This window comes from Alosa sapidissima, chromosome 4 (assembly GCF_018492685.1).
Source record: "Alosa sapidissima isolate fAloSap1 chromosome 4, fAloSap1.pri, whole genome shotgun sequence".
Lineage (NCBI taxonomy): Eukaryota > Metazoa > Chordata > Actinopteri > Clupeiformes > Clupeidae > Alosa > Alosa sapidissima.
In genome coordinates, this window is record NC_055960.1 from 14,391,649 (window position 1) to 14,413,588 (window position 21,940).

The 21,940-nt window shown below is 46.0% G+C and overlaps 2 protein-coding genes across 2 annotated transcripts in view; both read left to right on the forward strand.

Moving 5' to 3' along the window:
- Positions 1 to 3: 3 nt before the first annotated feature.
- On the forward strand, positions 4 to 11,328 carry eogt (EGF domain-specific O-linked N-acetylglucosamine (GlcNAc) transferase). The gene is made up of 16 exons (XM_042088663.1): positions 4 to 104; positions 2,082 to 2,338; positions 2,506 to 2,606; positions 3,633 to 3,741; positions 4,007 to 4,101; positions 4,234 to 4,338; positions 4,980 to 5,086; positions 5,185 to 5,288; positions 6,003 to 6,095; positions 6,189 to 6,260; positions 6,848 to 6,937; positions 7,851 to 7,919; positions 8,136 to 8,197; positions 8,500 to 8,619; positions 9,452 to 9,554; positions 10,106 to 11,328. The coding sequence occupies exons 2-16, from the start codon at positions 2,141 to 2,143 to the stop codon at positions 10,250 to 10,252; spliced, it is 1,575 nt and encodes a 524-aa protein (XP_041944597.1). The 5' UTR covers positions 4 to 104; positions 2,082 to 2,140; the 3' UTR covers positions 10,253 to 11,328.
- A 3,874-nt stretch (positions 11,329 to 15,202) lies between these two features.
- Positions 15,203 to 21,940, forward strand: part of tafa4b (TAFA chemokine like family member 4b) — a 39,763-nt gene continuing 33,025 nt past the window's right edge. Inside the window, exon 1 of the mRNA XM_042088678.1 lies at positions 15,203 to 15,697. The gene's annotated coding sequence lies outside the window, so the exon portion shown is untranslated. The remainder of the gene's footprint in view (positions 15,698 to 21,940) is intronic.

Sequence of the window (21,940 nt, forward strand, 5' to 3'; positions counted from 1 at the left end):
ACTACTCCACCCAGTGACTAATAATATATTGTAAGCCGGCTGTCGGTTTCCGGTAGTATGGCGACGACGTGGATACCCTACTTCTTTTTAGTTTGTGCAAGGAGGTAAGAGTTATTTTTCCCAAATCTGTACTCCACAGTAACATTCCTGATAAGACCGATAAGTATTGTCGTTTACGTCAAACTATTGCAGTCTTAGTCCTATTCATTTGCTCGAAAGCCTTTAGAATCTCAGTCGAGACCAGATTGAAGCGTCTGCGATAGCCTACTCCATGCAATGATGGAGGGCATCAGCGGGGTGCCCTAATGCCACTTTGGCACAATGTTTTTTTTTTTAGTCTTAAAAGATAGCCCCGTTGTTACTTAACAAATATCGAGCGTCTTATTGTGAAAAGGCAAATTATGTCGAAAGTGTTTCTCCCCCCCCCTTTGTTAACTGACTGCACTGGCTCGATATAGTGGGTGGATAACTGTTAGCTGCGCGCCTTTGTAATTATGTGGACAAATTAGGCTACAATCTTGAGTGGTCCCTTCCAGAGAACGGTGTCAGCGAAGCAGTTCGCCTCGGGTCTTTTCCGAGTAGCAGGCCTACGTCTCTGCGCAATTCTGTTTATCGTTTTATGGCAGCATGTTTTCAAGTTTTCAGTCTCCAAAAAACAATAACGTATAACAATAGCAGATACCAAATAATCTAGAAGTCAGTAAAACCTTTGGTTATATGTAGTTTTAAAAATCAGAGTTAGTAATAAGTTTATTCTATGCGCTATTTTAGACCAATAGGGTTCATTTGAGCACTAAACACTGGCACTGTCCACAATCCACGGATTCATCAGATTAAGGAGATCTCCTAAATCAGGGGTGGGCAAACTGCGGCCCGCGGGCCGGATCCGGCCCGCCAAGCACTTTCATCCGGCCCGCTGAGCATTTAATTTGGTTATCAGGCTGCTCGCTATTTTTTTCCTGCGATAGAGACGACGTTGGTTAGCTTTACTGCAAACTGCTTTTCACTCTCCTTAGAGAACGTTTACAATGTCAATGTCAAAACATCATGTTAAATAGAGATAACATCATGTTAAACTAAGTTAACTCTTAGTTATCTCCTTTGCAGCAGATCTAACGTGAGCATTATGCGATCCATTTAATTGGGAACGCGTCTGCACTCACGAGAGGGAGAGAGCCGCAGGTTCCAGCTGGCTTGTCATTGTTGATAATTGATATGTCCTTATAAGAAACTTTTAAAGGGAAATCATGAAGGCAACAGTAGTTCCCACTACTGACCATTTAAAAACTCTGGGGGCCCAGCCGTAGGTACAGCACTAGCCATAGCGGAGCAGGCAGAAGATCATTGAGAAATAAACGTGAATTAAAGCGACTGTCTTAAAGCGAGAGTGCACAATTTATACATTTGTTAAACAGCATAAAATTAGCAGTATTTTTAAGCAATTATTATTTTAAAAGAAATACTTTTCATACTAAATTATAGGCTATAAATAATGTATATTTTTATGTGTGTGTCGTGGGGGGTTGCACATAAGTTTGCACACCCCTGTCCTAAATGCTACTTTTGCCTGTCTTCATCTGGATACGCCATCTAGGATTTCCAGATTAATCATGCAATGTAACCTTTCAGCCTGCTTTTACCAGTAACTACTATGTAGTAGCGTTTTTTCAGCTGTGTTTCTTACCATTCATTAGACTTTATATGGTCATTTCCAGCTGTGCAGTGCATGGGAATGAAATGCATGGTATGCGCGTGCTCTGCTGCTGGGCAACAGTGTTCTCACGGCTCAAAATTCAAAGGGTGTCAACCCAAGGCAATCTTGTTTTGATGTTAGCGTCCCCTGTTTTGTCCACTATTTCTTAACAATGGTAGGAAAAAGGTCACTAATATTTCCTGCAACAGGAGCTGTATATGGAGTGAAGTTCCGTTCTCCGCTGAAGGCCAAGCCAGTTCCCACAAGCCTGGCGTGCCTAGGCAAAGCAGCAAGGAGCTATCTCAGACCCTGGCATGCATTCACGTGTGTGTGTGTCTGTGTCGGTCTTTGTGTGCGTGTGTTTGTTTGTCTGGGTTTGCCTCCACAGAGACTGGTTTGTGCTCTGAGCCAGGCAGACCTCTTCGCCAGTGCTGAGTGCGAGGGACTATGCTGCTGCCGCTGTTGGTGCTGGGCACGATCTACACTTGCGCTGTGGTTGGTACGAAGGAAGCCGAGGACAGCAGCCACAAACCGCTACTCAACTACAGCAGTTTCTCTCTACCGGAGGAGCATATCCCATACTTCTTGCGCAACAATAGGAAGGTCACCGAACTTTGCCGACAGGACCCGCTCTGCCCTTTCAAAGTAAGACATGCCTCTGTAAAACTGATACTGTTCTACTGAAACTTTTATATAACATTTAATACATTACATACAAAAAGAATGATTTGATGACCTAATGGTATTTGTCAGCCAGGCCAATTAGGTGACTCAGGAGGTCTGACCTAGATTTCCCCTCTGTGCCATGCCAGGATGCCCTGCGGGTGAAGCATGCTTGTTGGGGGTACGAGAAGAATTGCTCCCCTGAGCACAGAATGGGGTACCCATTCTGCTCTACAGTAGACTCTGGATGGTAAGATAGTCTGCTGTCTTTGGGCACATTCTAAAGCTTTGGAATATAACAGAATCCCTAAATCTTGACTTGACCTATAACTAAAACATAGCCTGGGCCATTTAGTTTAGTTTCCGGAGTTTTTTAAATGTGGATCATTACATTTAAAATAGCACAGCAATTAGATTCAGCTTCAGATTAGACCTCATTTTGTCAGATAACTGAGTTTTAATGACAGCGAGGAGACCACGGCTAAGTATAGCCTAGACATTGAGTATGCTGTCAACATATGCCCTTGATATTCTGAATATTCTAAGATCTGTATGTTGGTTATTGTTTTAAAGAGAGAGTGAAATATTCTACCATGTCTTAGGCTTATGTCTTAGGCTTTTGTTACCGTACTTGCACAATAATGCAACTACTAGGCCTGTCTCCACATGCAACTGCAGTTTTTTGTTCCCAGGCCAAACACTATGATTGGGTGCTTGTGCTCCTGAGAGACATACTCACAACAGCAAAAAAAAACAATAATATGAATGTAAACACAATGGTTGGGCGATATCAAGGTGTGCAAATGTTATATTGATATTAATAATATTTTCATATATTGTACCATAAGTCAATTATGTAATTATTGCGACAGGCCTAACAGTAACGCCCCTCATATTTTCTTTTGCTTGCCAATATGCTGTATAATGTGTGGAGGCAGAAAGTGTGTTTGTAGTGATGTGCATTACATGCGTGTAGACGTTTCACTGTATGAAATTATTCTTTGCATGAGGTATGTGTTCAGTTTGAGTTTCAGCTGCAGTGCTAACTGAATTTTGAGAGGCTCGACTTGTGTTTCGACACGCCTTGGCTTCCTGGCCTGATCCCCATCTGGGCAGACCTTATTATGCCAGCTCACTGGCAGAGGCTTTGTTCAGGTGAGCTGAGGGATGGGGACCTAAAGTACTGCTCTCCCTAATGAGCTGCCATCCTCTCCTCCTCTTCTTTATCCCCCTCTTCATCCCCCTCTTTTCCTCCTCCTCCTCTTCGTCCTCCCAGGGCCAGCTCAGTGTCAGAAGCCCAGGAACTTTTCTGGAAGCAGGCCGACTTTGGCTACGTGCGGGAACGTCGGGGTGAGCTGAAGACACTCTGCAAGCCCTTGAATCCAGTAAGATTCTCTTCTCTGGTCCTGAGCTCTTCTCAGTCACATTTAGTTGATGATTCAGAGGTACTAACTGAACACAGCACTGAAGCATACGTAATTTGAATTATATCTACTGGTACATGTATTAACCAAAGGAAGTTGCCGTTTAGTCATCCTTTCCTTAACAGGAACAGAAAATTACCTAAACAAAAGATTCAAGGAGGCCACAGAAGATGCCTGTAAGCTGTTATCTTTTTGGACCATAACTGTTTTACTTTTTCCACACAAGGGGGACTCCTCTCTGAAATGTGCCAATCACATGCGTTTCTGCCGGGTCACCAACCTGTACTTGGACCTGAGGAACGCCCGGAGAGGTCATGAGAGGTCAGTGTTCAAAGTGTCTGATGTGAGTGTGAGGGCAGAGGGAAGCGGCTGGCTATAGATGTGGGTGTGTTTCCTGTGCCACAGCTGTGTTGTGATAGCCTGTTTCCTCTGTCTCTCTCTCTCTCGCTGCAGGTACAAGGAGGACTTCTTGCAGAGGGGGGAGATAGGAGGCCGCTGCCGGCTCAAGAGTAAAGCATTGGCCGCAGAGGGGCAGCATAAGAGCCCTCTCCAGTCCTGGTGAACAACACTCACTTTACTTCTGTTTACAATTGAGTTTACCTTTACCTGTTGCGTTTATTCTCAAGGTATAGACTGTCATGGGGTCATTGCCTGCCTTCTATTCTCTTCAGCTCTGTGATTGCACTAATTGTAGGAGTATTGCATGTCATGTATGCATGTCCATTAGAATGTATGGTCCAGTGATTGTAAAAAAAAACTTGGACAGCACGGACCATGGTGTCGTGCCCTTATGTTATTAAGAAACTAAGCCAAAATTGGCTGGACACTTGGCAAAATTGCAACTGGTGTCTGCACTGAGTGTTTTCTGAGGCCAGAGGAGGGTCCAACCAGAGATAACCATAATTGGTTAAATCTCTGCCATTTTAATTTTAATTTTAGTTTAGTTTTAGTCACTGTTTTTAACAGTAATTAATCGAGTCATACCTGGATATTCAGGTTACCTCATATTAAACAAATAAACTGTAATTACACATGTACATATTATTTATTTATCCAGTTTTGGTCTGTTTATTACAGAATAATTGATGCATAGTTGCATTATGGTTAAATGTATACCCGTGAGGGTTTTTTTCTGTAATATTAATTTTGTTTAGAGTTCCTTAATGTTGATGTTAATGTTTTGTTTTTTTTGTTCCAAGGTTTGCAGAATTAGAGACTTACACAGAACTGGCCTTCCATCCAGTAGATGATGGCCACTGTGATGTTGTCGTTGAGAAGCCTACGGTATTTATGAAGCTGGACGCAGGTGAGGATCATTTCATGTCAGCTATGTTGATCTGAGCTGCCCGGATAGAGCTGCTCCTTGCTCCAAAATCTCACCCTCACTGATCATCCTCTTCTTAGGGGTGAACATGTACCACCATTTCTGTGACTTTGTCAACCTCTACATCTCCCAGCACCTCAACAACTCCTTCAGCCGGGACATCAACATTGTTATGTGGGACACTGTAAGTGAAGGCCTGCGCTAGTTGAATGTCTGACCGTGTCGAAAGAGCACAGCCCTTAAATAGGCAGGCTTAGACAGCTTATTATGTGTGTGTGACGCAAAGGACAAACGAATACCTCTAATTAAGTGTGAAGTTTGCACCCAAGCAAAGCTCATTGTCGTCCAGCCTTTTTTGTTAGAGATAGCAACTATTGTTCCACAGAAGAAGAGGCCAACATTGATCCAAAGCAATGCACCTAAAAAAGGAACACATTTTAGAGAATTTCTTAGACATTCTTACACTGGAGGTGGCTCCGCAGCTGCGTAAAAGATCAAGAGGAAGCACCGGGCATAAACACAAATGATTTATGGGAAACCGTATCCTGCCCCACTCATTGTTCCCTCTACTCAGCTGCTTCTGAAGAAAAAAGAAAAGAGAGAGAGAGAGAGAAAAAGAAAGAGGGAGGGAGAGAGGGAGGAATTCTAAAATGGGGAAATGGAGGAAGCCTTTTCTTGAAAACTGAGCAGTTGTTTATTATGTCTAATAACAGCAGCCGATAGAGGAATAACACCAACAGATTTCCCCTTTCATTATCATCAGAATTAGCATTTAGCATTAATTAGCATTAGAATGCACTTGGCTGTAGCTACATGCACAAAATAGAGGCGCCCCTTATTGTGTCCATATTCAGTGGAAATGTTATTTTATCCTTTGTGCCTTATCTCTCTGTGGCAGAGTGTTTATGGCTATGGAGATCTCTTTGAAGAAACATGGAGGGCCTTCTCGGATTACAACATCATTCATTTGAAAACCTTTGATTCGAAAAGGGTGAGACTTGCTCGAGCTGTTCCTCACTATTACTGTATTTGTCTCCCATTTACGATAAAACTCATCTTCGAACGCGTTTTAACACTTCAACAGGTGTGTTTCCGAGACGCGTTCTTCTCACTACTCCCGAGGATGAGATTCGGCCTCTTCTACAACACTCCGTTGGTGAGCGGCAGTGAGAAAACTGTGCAGGGAATCTTAAATACCTGGTGAAATTAAGTGGAAAATTGTTTAACTTGAGCACCAGCCAAGAGTGAGAAGGGGGGGGGGACCTGGCGTCTTTCAGGCACTTTCAGCAGTTTAAATTCTGAAACTCTGAGCCGCTCTGTGGGCTGTTTGAAATTGATGCTGCCCATATTTATGGGCCCCTCCGCCCTCCTTTTTTGGTCATTTGGGCATGTTTTATTCATCACCTCCTTACGCAGTATCAAAATATTGGTCCATTTGATTTGATTTTTGAAGAGCAGATGAGGCCAAGAGGCATACCTCCTGCCTTGAAACGTGAAATATGGATGTTACCTTGATGGAGTAGATCTAGCTGTGTAATGTGTGCCTGCGTCGGCCCATCATATTTATATTCATGATTACATGTTTACTTTGCGCTAACCTCCAGGTGTAAATTACTTATTCTAACACTGTGTGTGTGTGTGTGTGTGTGTGTGTGTGTGTGTGTGTGTGTGTGTGTGTGTGTAGTATGAGATAGAATCTTGCAGAGATTAAACTGATAGATGTATATGGCCTGTTTCTGATAGATCTCCGACTGCCACAGTGAGGATGGGATGTTCAGGGCATTCTCTCAGCACGTCCTTCATCGACTCAACATTCCACAGGAAGCACCCACGGTACTTAATACTCTACTGCACTTTTCATCTACACACCTGTGCAGACACGCAGACACATCAACACACACACACACACACACACACACACACACACACACACACACGCACACACACACACTCCATTTTATATCAGATTTGTGATGCATCTTCCATCCTGGCAAGCAGAGACTGTGATTAAAGGCAGATTGTGTGCTTGTGATCAGCTGCTCACCTCCTCAGTATAGTATGCTAGCTGCTCCTCGGCAGGATGGACTACCTGTCTGGCCTTGATCTCAGGCTCCTGCCACAGATTAGATTTATGCCTAATGGCTGAAGCTCTATCTGTTATCAGTGTGGCTTCGCTTTCATAATCACTGTGAGATCACCAGCTCTGTTAGGCTACTGCAGCAAGTAATGACACAGACGTCATAGTATGCTGGTAGTTTACAAACTGTAGCAAGTGAACTTAGTGGATTTAAATTGTTTCCTTCCTTCCTGGTGCCACAGATTGAATTGATTTTCATCTTTTGTATGCAACCAAGTGGAATTAATGGTGGTAGTGAAACAAAACGTCCACTAGATGGTGCTGCTGCATAATTCATGTGCCATTGTTTCAGCTGCGATACTACTTTCTTATGAAACACTTGATCATCTGATTTTAAAATACACCCTCAATTTCAGTCCATACATCCACCCAGCATAGAATTATGGCTGGGAACAAATATTAGTTCTCACGGTCCTGTTCTTGTGCTGGTAAAAGTTATCAGCCTGACAACATGCCTTCCCAGGTGCCTAAAGCCTCATAGTCTTGGCCCAGTTCTCTGAGTGTGCGTGTGTGTTTGTGTGTGTGTGTGTGTGTGTGTGTGTGTGTGTGTGTGTGTGTGTGTGTGTGTGTGTGTGTGTGTGTGTGTGTGTGTGTGATCTCCGCTTCCAGGATGGACGGGTACGCGTCACGCTGCTGGCCCGGAGCACCGAGTACCGTCGGATCTTAAACCAGCAGGAGGTGAGCGCCGCCGCCGTTGCCTGGACTCTTCTTCTCCTCTTCTCTCCTTCTCCTCTTCCTCTTCCCATTGATTTATCACTCCGCTCTCTTAACTGGCCGTTTAAATCTTACTCGCGCCCAACTCCTCGGAGGTAAAAAGGCCCCTGATTTATATGGCCAGTGTCCACACTGGTGCGCGCGCTCATTAATCACCTCACGCCCCCCTACTGTTTGCAGCTTATAAACGCCCTGAAGACCGTGCCTTCGTTTGAGGTCAGGATTGTGGATTACAAATACAAGTAAGTCGATTAGCCCTTTTCTGTGTGGGGTTTGTTGTGTTGTGTTATTATGAGGTGGCACAGCTTGTGTTGGAGAGAGAGAGAGAGAGAGAGAGAGAGAGAGAGAGAGAGAGAGAGAGAGAGAGAGAGAGAGAGAGAGAGAGAGGGAGAGGCAGGGGGCTAACTGTTTGATTAAGTGTAATGTTTGTCAGGTGGATTAGTGCGCGGTGGGTGGGACGTAACTGATGTTTATTTGGTGTGTGTGTGTGTGTGTGTGTGTGTGTGTGTGTGTGTGTGTGTGTGTGTGTGTGTGTGTGTTACAGAGACATGCCTTTCCTGGAGCAGGTCAGGATAACACACAACTCGGACATCTTCATCGGGATGCACGGTGCGGGCCTCACTCACCTGCTCTTCCTGCCGGACTGGGCAGTAATCTTTGAGCTGTACGTACGTCTGACACCAGACGCCCCCCCCCCCCCCCCCCAGTCCACCCCCACCCTGCTTATCTGTCTGTGTGTGTGTGTCGACCCCCCCCCCCCCCCTCTCCCTGTCTGTCTGTCTGCCCGCCCACGTGCCTGTCTGCCTGCTCGTCTGGTCTGTGTCTGCCATGTTGTCTTTTCCCCTCACGCTACGTGCATCTGGTTTGGTGGTCTTGCCAGCTGTCCACATTCGACAGTTTTTCCAATTGACCCCATTTATATCTCTCTGTCCGATTTTGTCTTCATCCTCGTCCACTATTTATGAGCCTGTCAGCAGTCTTCCGTGTGTTTCGTCTGCGACTGTGTGTGGGTGTGTGTGAGACAGTTGTCTGTTCTTTGTCAGGCCCGTTCAGCGATGCAAGTGACGTCCCTGTGCTTTTGAATGCAGGCGATACTATCTGCCTGTGTGTGTGTGTGTGTGCGCGTGTGTATGTCTGTGTGTGATATCTCTTGGATTTGTGCCCCTGTGTGTGTGTGTGTGTGTGTGTGTGTGTGTGTGTATGTGTGTGTGTGTGTATGTGAGATATCTCTTGGATTTGTGCCCCAGTGTGTGTGTGTGTGCGTGTCAGTGAGAGCTTCTCTGTGCTGGTAAGCCACAGTCTGGCTCAGCACACTCTGTGTGTGTGTGTGTGTGTGTGTGTGTGTGTGTGTATGTGTGTGTGTGTGTGTGAGTGCGGTGACAGTGAAGTAGTGCGTAATTAAGCAGGCATTCATCAGGCCAGGACCGCTCAGGCCTGGGAGCCTCTGGCCCTCGCACTGGCCGGGGAGATTAAGTGTCTGTCCCTGTTTTCCACAGATATAACTGTCAGGACGAAAGCTGCTATCGAGATCTGGCACGGCTGCGGGGGGTTCGTTACGTGACTTGGCAGAAAAGGGACAAAGTGGTCCCGCAGGATAAGGTAAGGAATGGGGTGGGATGGGTGACGGGGGAAGGGGGGGTGGGGGTGCTACCACCTCTGCCGCTGCTGTCGCCTCTTGCCTGGTGATGGCTTTGGTCGAGCTGCCCGCTCCAAACGCCTCCACACTGCCGATCTGACATCTCCCACACCCCGCAGATTGAGAAAGATTGATTTCCACACACCCAGCCATCGTCTCAGTCTCACACCCTATTTATGGCAGCACTATACTCACACACACACACACACACATACGCACACATATACACACACACACTTACACTCAAAAACACATTCAAACTAGTGTGTTGCCGTAAATTCTACCCCTCAAAAACAATGATTCATGAAGATGAACAGCTGATGGGCTGTGGTGCCACAGGGTTTAGTAGAGTTTTATCATGTGGTACAAATGTCCCATCATTAGTTCAGAGGCCAAGAGGAGATTTAGACGAGTTGAGCCAAACCACGTCCTCCTCTCGGTCCTGAGAAGGCAGGTGTGTGTGCTGGTTTATTTCCCCCTGGTCTTAATGCCTGGCCTGCTTCCTCTCTGACAGGGCCACCACCCCACGCTGGGCGAGCACCCCAAGTTCACCAACTACTCCTTCGATGTGGAGGAGTTCATGCGGCTGGTGCTGCAGACTGCTGACCACGTGCGGGGCCACCGGAAGTGGCGCGCGGAGCGCCACCGGGATGAACTGTGAGACTACCGGCAGCGAGTGAACACTCCCGCCACACACACACACACACACACACACACGCATACATACACACACACTTCTCCGTCTTCATCAGCGCTTCTCGTTTTTCAAGACACTCCAGTTTCAGACAGCACTCCACTTCTCACCCCCGGGTCACCGAGTCGTTTGCTCCGAGTGCCAGCTGATGAACCGGCAGGAACTCATTTGTCAGTGTTTGTGCTCTCCGCTCATTAGTAGGCGGCGCAGAGAGAGGACCTCTGCACTCCCGGCTTCCATAGCCCTGCCTCTGCACACACACACACACACACACACACACACACACACACACACACACACAAGCATGCTATGACAGCAGCAGCAGCTCCGCTCCAGGGAAGAGTGTGTGTGTGTGTGCATGCGTGCATGCGTGTTGCTGTAGTCAGCCTGTGGGTCAATCAGTGGGCCCTGTGTATGAGTGAGCCCTCTGCTGCAGGACCCTTGGCATTAATTAGAGGCTTCATTAACGGGGAGATGAGTGCCGTGGCGTGCCCGTCGGCAAGAGACCAAACAGTTCCCTTGTGAATGTGTTGGCACCTGTCTGCACAGAAGGTAGGCCGATTCCACTACAGCACGTCACCTCCAAGCTGACCACGCAGAGTGACAGGACCAGGCATCTTATATTAGTTCACCAAGCAACTTGGGGTACATGCCAGTCTCTGGCATTGCACAGGCACAGTTCGCTGAATGTATTTGATGGAAGTTGTAGAAATTTGTGACCACCATGTTTGATCATCTGGTATTTATTTTGTTGTTGAGTGTATGCGCCTTTCTGACAACATAGTGCTTTTGAAAAACGTATATGCATAGGCTTGGTCATAAGGATATGCCATTGCATGTGTTCTCAAAATAACTCCATAAATACTCCATATTCATTTTCCTTAGCACCTGTCTGGATGACCTACAGAATCATGACAAACTGCCCCTCCCCCCCAAAAAGTGCATTTTATTTCATACTTGAAATGTTGAAGGACCCATGATGTTTTGTATTTGAATATTTGTTTTATGTCAAAATGAATGTATTTTTAAAAGTGTCAAATGTAGTGCTGTTTGTGCTTGCATTTCTTATTTTGATCATTTTCTTGTGTTGGGTGATTGTCTACCCTCTCATCAATTGTCACAACATTAAGACTAGCAATATTTTTCGGGTGACCTTAAATTGCCCTTATTTTTTGCTGATTTCAGAATGAGACCTTGGCCGTATGTCATGGTTATGGTAGCTGGCTGATGAGAGCTAGGTCCCACAGAAAAGGGCAGTGGTGTAGTCTTCATTGTCACCATCATAAATCTGTGTGACCTCAAAACTATGCCCAAATCTCAGGTGGTCGACTTGCTATGTCCACAAGATGGTAGTACAACTCCACGTATGAATCTGAAACCTGCCTTGCCACTAAACCCTTAGGAAGAGCATCAACGTGGGAGAGAAGCACAATGCACCTCATTTCAACAGTGGCCTCGCACAGAGCTCCATTGCGTTGCTGCCGGTGTCTTTACCAGACAGATTGTTCAGGTAGCCTATTTTATGTGTACATATGCAGTGACCTCATTTGGCATTACTTATAAATACATTCCTTTTGGGAAACACGTATCCACATTTTCCTCAAGCCTTTGGGCTTTAAGGGAGATTCTCAACACTTGTGTCGCGAAGCACTTTATGCACGATCATGTGATGCCGTTCTTTTTCAGAAGTCCAAAGCAGGAAGGTAATCTTATCACTTGAGCTATACTTATCGCCCACATGAGTTTCAGTGTTTATCGTCTCAATTTGGGCTATGCTCGCGCTCTGGACACATAGTAGCGCTCGGGATTCTGTAGGCGGTGGGCAATTCTCCTCGCGCTTTATTTGCGCTGTAATTGCAGCCTGTAAAGGAAGAGTGATGGTCTTAATGCACTGAAGAGATCGCGTCCTACCTCACTCGCAGTTAATGATGAACTCATACTGCTAATGACAGCAACTTCACTTCTTCCATATGTCTAATTTACTGAACTCTACCTGCAAGCGGGGGTGGCCTTATTTTGTCGCGTTAAAACTAATGGGCTGTCTCCAACGAGAGCGTTGAGGGGTAATTATTTGCATTGCCTTGAAGCGGGGGAAAGTGCTCGACTGCACCTAAAATCGTAGGCTTACGTCATCGGTTCTATCAGCAGTTGTTTATATTAATCGCTGATCCTGAAAGATGAATCTAAAGAATTATTGTTTCAATAGTTGCCCTGGGCCTAGGCCTATCAATTCATGCAAGCTTTTTTTACGCGTTTTTATGCCAGAGGGGTGTCTCCATTGCCCAGCTGTCAGATGCACAGAAGCATATTATTTCCGCGTGATGATGGGCCTGTTGAAGCAAATGCGTATTTCCGCCAAGGATCCTCTGTAGGCTTCGCAAACTGCTTTCTAGCCAAAGTCCCGGAGAAAATGGCTTGTTTTCTTCTATCATCCATCTCTTCGTCACACCAATAGTTGTTTTGTCTTTGCCCAATATCCATTACCCCCGTGTACGAACTAGGCTTAATCTAATGTATTTTATATAGAAAATATTTCTCACCACTGAATAGAGATAAATCAATCTGAGTGTGCTCGTCTTTCCTTCCAACTTCCACAGACATCCCACAAGGAAAGAAAACATTCGCTTTCAGAGGATAAATATGGAAATATTGATTGAATGAGGAGTAATATTCCTCAAGTTATGACCAGATATTTCCATAATGCATTTTTCCCTTAGAGGGAGCAATAATATTGAGAAATAGTCCCAATAGGGATCCTGTAACGCCAGCTCTTTGATACCAAAAGCGTCTATGCCCTTTGCTCAAATTCAACGCATTCAGCAATACCACATCGTTATATCCTACTTCTTAAACTGTAGGCTACTTTGAAATGCTTTGGATCATACACAATCAAATATAGCCAAGTATAGACAGTGTGAAATATAGGCTGTTCCATGCTCATTTTTTAATTAAACATAATATAACCATAACTATAATAATTTCTGTGATCTATTCTACACCATACAAAAACGTGAATGTCTGCCATCACCTCCTGATGAGCTTGAGGACTTGCCAAGCTTGAGGGCGTGCAATCTTGATCAACGTTAAACAGCGTGGAGCTGTCCTTGGTGCTGAAGTGGTCTTTGTCTTTCTATATGCAGGTCAAGATCTCTTGTAGTCACGGGTGCTCTGGGCTACTGACTTGTGTCATGAGACAGAATAGGGATTTGAAAACTACTTATTTTACCCTCAGCTTTATAACAAATAAAAAATATTACTTCTTTTTAAATTGTCTTTTTCTTTCGAACTTTGTACATATTCGAGAGAATCGACCCAGGCATTTTGGCACAGAGCATTATAGACTACTCAGTATACCCCCAGTCCCATCTCTTGCAGTTGACTATAAAAAGATGGACCACATACCCAGTAACATTTCTGTCTGCCCAAATGTCCCTGTGAAATGATATGGGTTGATGTATTCCGGTTTAAAAGTGCAACTGGCTGGCATTTTTTGCCGGAGGTTCCGTGAATACAACCACCGAATGTCTAACAGACCTCCACAATGCTAGTTGTTAATATTTAATAAGATACATGTCTGGTCTGAAGGAAATATTCAATGTTGGAAATGAATCGTACAAGGAGATTGAATGGCGTGGTTTGTGGAGGGCATTTTGATACATTTATATTCTGTTATGTTGCACATCTCGTCCCTTCTTATATAGGCTACCAAACGCTGTTGGGGACACGTAGATGCTGAAAAAGTCTTGATAGGTCAACGACTTTTCTTACTTGCTTTAAGACACTGTTCATGAGATGCCAAGTGTCATTCAAGGACATCTCATCACCTCAGTTTGTTCAGCTCACCAGAGATGACTGGCCTGTTGCCATTTGAGTAAAATAAGTTATGCAGATGTAATATGGCTAATTCCAAAAATGACAGGGGCTGCGTGGAATTCAGTGGCCGTGAATTGGGGGGGAAATGTGGTCTGTTAGCTAATCAATACCAATGAAAAAGTTGAAACGTCAAGGTCATGGGGTCTGAGACAGTAGTTGCCGGACTTTAGAACAATCATGACTAGTCAATCTAGATAGATAGATAGATAGATAGATACTTTATTGATCCCCAGTGGAAATTCAAGGTTTATCATGTCCGTTTATCATTCCCCCACCATAATACACACCAGTAGATGAATATTCTAACGGTAAAAAGTAGTTCATAGCTAGGGAACTTTAGTAGCCTAACCTTCCACGCAATTAGGGGGGGTCCTATTGGATTGGATCAGATAGGTTCGGGTGTAACCTATCACCCGTAGCAGCAGGTTGAAGATCAAAATAACAAGATATATTGATGAAATAGTGATAATGACCTCATCTCAAATCAATGGCATGAGATTGACATTTGGATAGAGCAGAGCACTAGATTGACATTCCGTCTTTTATGATTTGTGATGTGAGAAAAAAAGAAGCCATAGGCTGAACCAAACGAGACTAAGGCTATAACATGAAGTTGAATGCCATTGACTGAATCGACCCACAACTAAGCACCCTGCAGATTTTCAGCAATGGTTAAAAATCCATCTCTTGAAAAGATTGCCTCGACAGAGATGCCTGACAACTCTTACAAATACAAATGACTCTCAGCTCGAGCTTTTTTCTTTCTCTGAGTTGGACGAATTTTAACCCAAATTTAAGTACAATGGCGTTGACTCAAAACTCAATGTAAAGAAAACAGGGGAACTTCTTGTTTGAATACTTGTAAAGGATGACATCACTAAGCGGGGCTACTTGAAACATTGCAAATAGAGGGGGCGGAGGATGGGGTTGGGGTGCACACGTGTTCAGAATGGGGAAGGCAAGTTCGCAATTCTGTCAGATCGATTGCAGGCTTGGAGGAGGAGGAGGAGGAGCGCGGGGAGCCAGCGCAACTATCATCTCAAACATCACCATCACTCACCCGTCTCTCCAGCGGTTTGCCTGCCGGACCCGGGTGAGTGGCACCGTGACGGAACATTCGCTTGATTATGAGCTCCTCCGGAGGACCATAAAGGCATCATTTATTCTAATAGTCCCTTTGGATTTACTTACACTTTTGCCGAGTTTTGTCGGTAAAAGACCCAATAATGACTTCTGGCATCATATTGGCTTCCGGTTGGTTTCAAACACTCGGCAATGGAGACCTCTAAAATCACATATGTATTGACCAGGTGCTGGCATAAACTCCTAGAGACAACAGCGTGCCCGTGAGACTGTCACCTCTGTTCTGGTCTTGGCGAAGCCGGAGTCTGCGAGATGGACAAGCGGCATTGGAGGCTGACCTGCAGTTGGGAATCATAACCACGGGAGTGAGGGAAAAAGTCTTCACCGGTCGCCTTTTCATCAACTCCCCAGGCTCTACTGAATATTGTCAGGATGACATCCGCTGCATAAACGCAGGTAAGTTTGCTTTTTAAACTCCTTATTAATTGCATTCATTTGTAAAGATCAGTGAACACTGATTGACATTTTTTGACCCGCGGGTCGAGATCTGACGCGAAGCTTGATTCAGGTAGACCCCAACTTTGCCTAGTCTCCACACAGACGTTCGTAAGTGATACATTAGAGACCAGCAGTTTAAACTTGAACATGTTCTTTTCCTTTGTAACACCACTCTGTCCTGTTACCATTCAAATCTATTGGCTGGTTTGTGCTAACAAGATAAACATGTAGACGCATGGCTTTGGTGCGATAAAATATAAAAAAGGTAGGTTGAGAAGAGATTGATGCAATGCTCATTGCGGGGTTAAATAAGCGATCGGTCGGGGATATGTGATGCTTAGCATCTATTGAGTGGTCCGCAACGCTGATCCGGCTGTTTTTCCACGGCGCTTTTAATCGTTTTGAATGGATCTTCAGCGTGTGGGAACAGAGCTGAAGAGCGATGTACCGCCTGTATTAGTCACTGAGCCACACAGATTGCAGCGTCCGGTGTCTGCCTGCAGGCAATTTATGTTTTCTGCCCAAAAATACCCTCAAGCAAGGGGCTACACGGATCTGGGATCTGCATTATCTGAGGTCTATATCCATTATATAAAATATAGAAAAGAAAACATATTTTTTTGTCAGCAAATATACAAACAACTGGACACACACACACACATACACACACATACTAAGCATCTAATCTCTTCAAGCTCTCCATACACACACACACACACACACACACACACACAGTTTCTCCTCTCAATCCTCTTTTGTGGCCTTTGTCTGCCACAGAAAAGGACTTGATGCATTTTAATTGGCGCAGTAATGAGAAACAGCCCATACCATGTTGTAATTGCTATTCATCTCTGTCTCCTCCCTTTTCACTGTCGCTGTCCTGCTCCCCCACTTTGTAAAGTATTGAGAGGGGATGATTATGTTCCCTGTGTCTCGCTGCTCTGCTGGCCCGTAATACAGACACCCATGTAGTGTAGTTTAGCATGGCAGAGGCAGAGGGCTTGGAGTGAGAGGACCCCAGTCAGTGTAGATGTCTGGGGAACTTAATTCCCATTGACAAGCACATGAAGAGTCGAGCGGCACAGTTAATCCAAGATTGCTTTCTCCTAAATCGGACCCAGCCTCCCCACCCACCCTCAGCATCTATGTGATGATGATGTGGTATGTGGTATATGTGGCATAACATTTGGCAAGGTCTGAGAGCACTCTTGAACATACACATGAGCACACACACACACACACACACACACACACACACACACACACACATACTCTTTCATTAGTGGCCGGGCATCACAGTGCTGCCTTTGAGCTTTACTTTGTGAGAGGGATGGAGGGAGGGATGGAGGGAGGGAGGATTCAGGAGAGATGGAGGAGAGGGAAGATAGAGGAGACACCTGAATATAGTGACAGAGAGGAAATATAAAGAAAAAGAGTCCAGGAAAAGGAGTTAAAGAGCAAGAAAAAGGGGGAGAATATAGGAAAGATAGCATCGGTGAAGTGAAACTCTCACTGGCTAGTGAGACAAGAGAAAAACAGTGAGCAGGAGATAGAGGGAGGGAGGGAAGAAGTGAGAAAGAGAGAGAGAGAGAGGAATGGATTGCGAGAAGCTCCAGCAGCTCATCTGAAAGCTGGCTGCTGCTGCCTGCAGTGGATTGGCTTCCCCATCATTGATGTCAGCCCCTCTGTTTCCCATATTAACTCCTCCGCCTCTCGCCCCTGTGCACTCCTCCACACATGCACGCATGCCAACGCTTCTCCCACCCCGCCCGTCGCTTCCACTGGGTGGCCCATGAACCCCCCAGACTGCCTTTACCAGGCTCCAGTGGTGCTCTGGTGCCAGAATCAGCAATCAGAAAAAAATAAATGTCTTACTAACTGCAGGAGTGTAACATGCTCATCTCATGTTTGTCAGGCTTTGGGGAACACTATGATTTTTTTTCTTTCATATGCTGCTGTGCTGAGAGCAAGAGGTACTGTGTGTGTGTGTGTGTGTGTGTCTGTGTGTGTGTGTGTGTGTGTCTGTCTGTCTGTCTGTGTGTGTGTGTGTGTGTGTGTGTGTGTGTGTGTCTGTCTGTGTGTGTGTGTGTGTGTGTGTGTGTGTGTGTGTGTGTGTGTGTGTGTGTGTCTGTGTGTGTGTGTGTGTGTCTGTCTGTCTGTGTGTGTGTGTGTGTGTGTGTGTGTGTGTGTGTCTGTCTGTCTGTCTGTGTGTGTGTGTGTGTGTGTGTGTGTGTGTGTCTCTGTCTGTCTGTGTGTGTGTGTGTCTGTGGTCTGTGTGTGTGTGTGTGTGTCTGTCTGTGTGTGTGTGTGTGTGTGTGTGTGTGTGTGTGAGAGAGGGAGAGAGAGAGAGATAGGAGATGATGAAAAAAGCTTGAGAGACATTTGTGAAGCAAAGGGGAGACGGAGCAAGAGAGGGAAGGAGGGAGGGAGAGAGAGGAGAAAAAGAGAGGAAAGAGAGAGTGAGGGAAGGAAGGAGGGAGGGAGAGTTTGGGATGAGTGGATGCTTGTGGTGATGTGGTTGATGGGTGAAGCACTGGGGCCGTGAGCAGCCAACTCGACGGATGGCAGCTCGGCTTGGCGCTGGCAACAGCAGATTCACTTTGTAGCTGCTGTGATTGATGCCAGCAGTGTGTACCTGTGTGTGTGTGTGTGTGTGTGTGTGTGTGTGTGTGTGTGTGTGTGTGTGTGCACGTGCACGCGTGTGTATGTGTGTGCGTGGGGGTGGGCGTGCTGAGGAGAAGAGGCCAGAGAGAGAGGGGAAGTCTCTCATCTGTAAATGAGATTGTCCCTGATGGCCATATTTTCTGTGATGCTCCTCACACACTCCCCAGTCCTTCGTCATCACTGCACGGGCGGCAGTGTTGCCGGGCGGAACGCTGACACGATGAAAACGATGTCACCCATGGGCAGCCTTGCCTTTGGCGTCGGCTGTGGTGGTGGCGGTGGCGACGGCGGTGGGTGAGGGGCTGGAAAAGTAAGAGTCCTGATGGATGCTGGTGAAGGGCTGAAGACAAGGCTGACTGCGGCCCATCAACGCACACCGGAATTCATCCGCAGATTTTGGAGCCACTCACGTGAGGTGGCTCTCACTGTGGCTGAGTTTAGGGCCAGATTGCAACTCCAATCTTCTGTGTCATACTACTACCCATTAACTCTGTCCCTTCACTGACCATGGTTTTAATGCGTATTTTAGGGTTTTATTTCCTGTGGCTGAGTGAAATGCGGATGAGGATATGGGCTTTAGTGGCTTTGAGATCAACGGCTACGGCCACCTCAGGGGACTTCAGGGGGAGAGAAAAAAGGAGATGAAAATGTGTTATGGCTCAGGAAGACAAATGAAGGAAGCGGCAGAGGCGAGAGAGCGCGAGAGAGAGAGAGAGAGAGAGCGAGTGAGCATGTGTGCAGGGCCGTCAACACACCACGGATTCTGCCCCTTCTGAGGGCTTTGGGCTGAGCTTTGTGGCTTTAAGTCTTTTCCCTCGCCATGCCTAATTGAGTCCTGTCTGTTGTTACCGGTGGTTAGCAGGGATCCACTCCCTTCGTTCTGTGTAGTTTTTAATTACATTCATGCGGATTTGGCGATGATTGGCAGGTGATGGAGAGGACTGGTCATTCGCCGATGTCTTTGAGTGGCATATGAAGTGTGCCTTTACTGTTAAGCCTGATTTGAAGTAGCAGAGGACGTTGCAGAGCTTTAGGATGTTCTGCCTCGATGACTGTTTTGCTTCAGTCGGTGTCAAAGAAATGTCTTAGCTTTGGGAGAAAGTAGCTTATACAAACTTATCCAGTGCCTTAGGAAGCACTGTACATTTTTCTCTACAACACAACCTTTGCTATCTTACCTCCCCCAAACAAGGGCAAACGATTCAGTTCAGTATGAAATCTCAAAAGATTCCAGATTCGCCAAATTGTTCCACAATGTTAGAAACTTGGCTCCGGCTTCCATCACTCTCTTGGCTCCGGCTTCCATCACTGCGCTGCATCAGTAGGCTAATTCCACATACACAAACTAACACATTGTATTTAAAATAGCGGTTGGGTTTTGGTATCAGTATATTGTATTTTTTTTCCTCTTTCAAAAGGCATTGTTGGCTGCAAGTGTTCCTCTGTGCCTTGCTGTTTAGCGATGGTGTAAATTGCCCAGACGGCAAGCTGTTGGTGTGAGAATCTCCCCGTCCCTGCTCTGGCAGCTGGCAGATGGGGAGGTTATCGTGAATGACACGGTAAATCTGAGTGATTACAAAACGATCAGAGCGTTAAAGCAGCGCGGTGCCACATCGCGAAAGGCCCGCAACTAACCTCCACCAGCTGTGCCAGCGGTGCTTTCAGCAATGGGACGCTGCTGGGAATTTTGACCCGGTGCCTTTGTACAAGGCCTGAGTAAAGAGTCGAACGTGTTTTATTCTGCAGAGCATATCAGTGTTTGAATTACACGGTCAGTTCTCTCTAGACATGGTTAGTGCGCAGGGCTTGGGGAACGTATATGTGTTGTTGGATTATTTATGTTTTTATCCGTTTCTCTTGCAGGCATCCAAACGTGTGTGCGAGTGAGTGCCACTGTGTGTGTGTGTGTGTGTGTGTGTGTGTGTGTGTGTGTCAGTGTCAGTGTCAGAAATCGAGGGTGAGTAGGTTTGTGGGTGTCACTCAAATGGTGAGTTCGCAGCATCCTTCTGAGGGGCATCAGAGGATGTTGAGGTTATCTTTGCGCGCGTTTGTCTGCCTGTGTGTGTGTGTGTGTGGGTGTGTGTGCGCGCGTGTGCGTGCGTGCGTGCGTGTGTGTGTGAGTGTGCGTGCGTGGGGTTGAGGGAACAAGCGGTCAAAAGGTCCACTGATCTGCGGTCCCGAGGGAACACATAGTGATACGATGTCATGCACGGGAGACTCACAGACAAATTAATTCACTTATTGACAACGCTGACACGTCTCAGTGACTTTGTAAAATGAACAATTGATCAGACCGACTCTGTCTCTCTCTCTTACGCACACATACACACACGCTCGTTTGACTCGCGTATTTGTACGCCCAACACGTAGGGTCATTAATACAATTACGATGCGGAATGCCTGGCCTGGTTATTAGTGACAGAGAGAGAGAGAAAATAATCAAGATGTTGTTTGCCTGGCCGCGCGACTGAGGGCAAGAGACTTGGCTTTGGCGAGATGACTGCCATTGATTACGGGTGATCCATACATAAACAGCACGCAGCAAGGTTGCGCAGTCAATCGCTAAAGACGGATTGGGAGACTCGAGCTGGCCCGTACTACGGAATGGAAAATCAAACCGGCCTCCCTGCAAAGCTTATTTATTTTCAGTTTATCATAATTTAGACACAAAACACAATAATTTACATTTTTCTCGGGTGGTTTGCGGACGCCATGTGTTCACTACTGCTGCTGCTGCTCTATAGTGGGTGTTGGAGCGGAGGCTAATCACTGTGAGCTGGCTGGAGGAGATTGAATCACGGGTTCATTGTTGGAGTGCATTCAGACTGCTTTCATCTCTCTCTGTCTCTCTCTCTCTCTTTCTCTCGCTCTTGCCCTTTCTCACCAACACCCCCTGTCTCATTGTAATTACAGCTCCCCGAAACTGGCCCATATCCACCTGTTACACCAGAGATCTGACCTCCCTTTATCCATTCACTTCTGACAGTTATTAGTTGTCAGTTATGAGGGTAGAAAAGGAGTGAAGGGGGAGAAGGAAAAGCCACAGCCTAAAGGGAAGCGCGAGAAGAGAAGTAGAGAATTTAAAAAGCGCGCGCAGCACAAGCTAGGCTTATAACACAATAAAACCGATATCTCGTCACCATATCAATGGAAGGCTTAATAGACTAGGCCGTAGCAAAACTATCATTCACGAAAAAGCCCTCATCCCTCAGAATGCTTTCTTTAAAACTTCATCCTCCCATTTCACGGGTAACTTCTATGAGGGCATTGTCTCTTCATTACGCGCTTTCAGCATCTACTCTAGCACACCCCTAGATAATGGATTTAAAACAGGAATTTTATTTCTTCATTAACGTCGCGCGGATTTACTGAAGAGCTCCCTCGACTATCACTCTTGGTTTTGTGTTTTGGGGAATCGCTCGTCTAATCTATGTTGGCCCACGGCTCTGTCTGCCTTGCGGACGATAGCCTCATAAAGAACAGCAGAGCGCTGGCCGGGGCGTCCGGCTTGAGTGAAGGCGGTGGGCCTTATTTGCT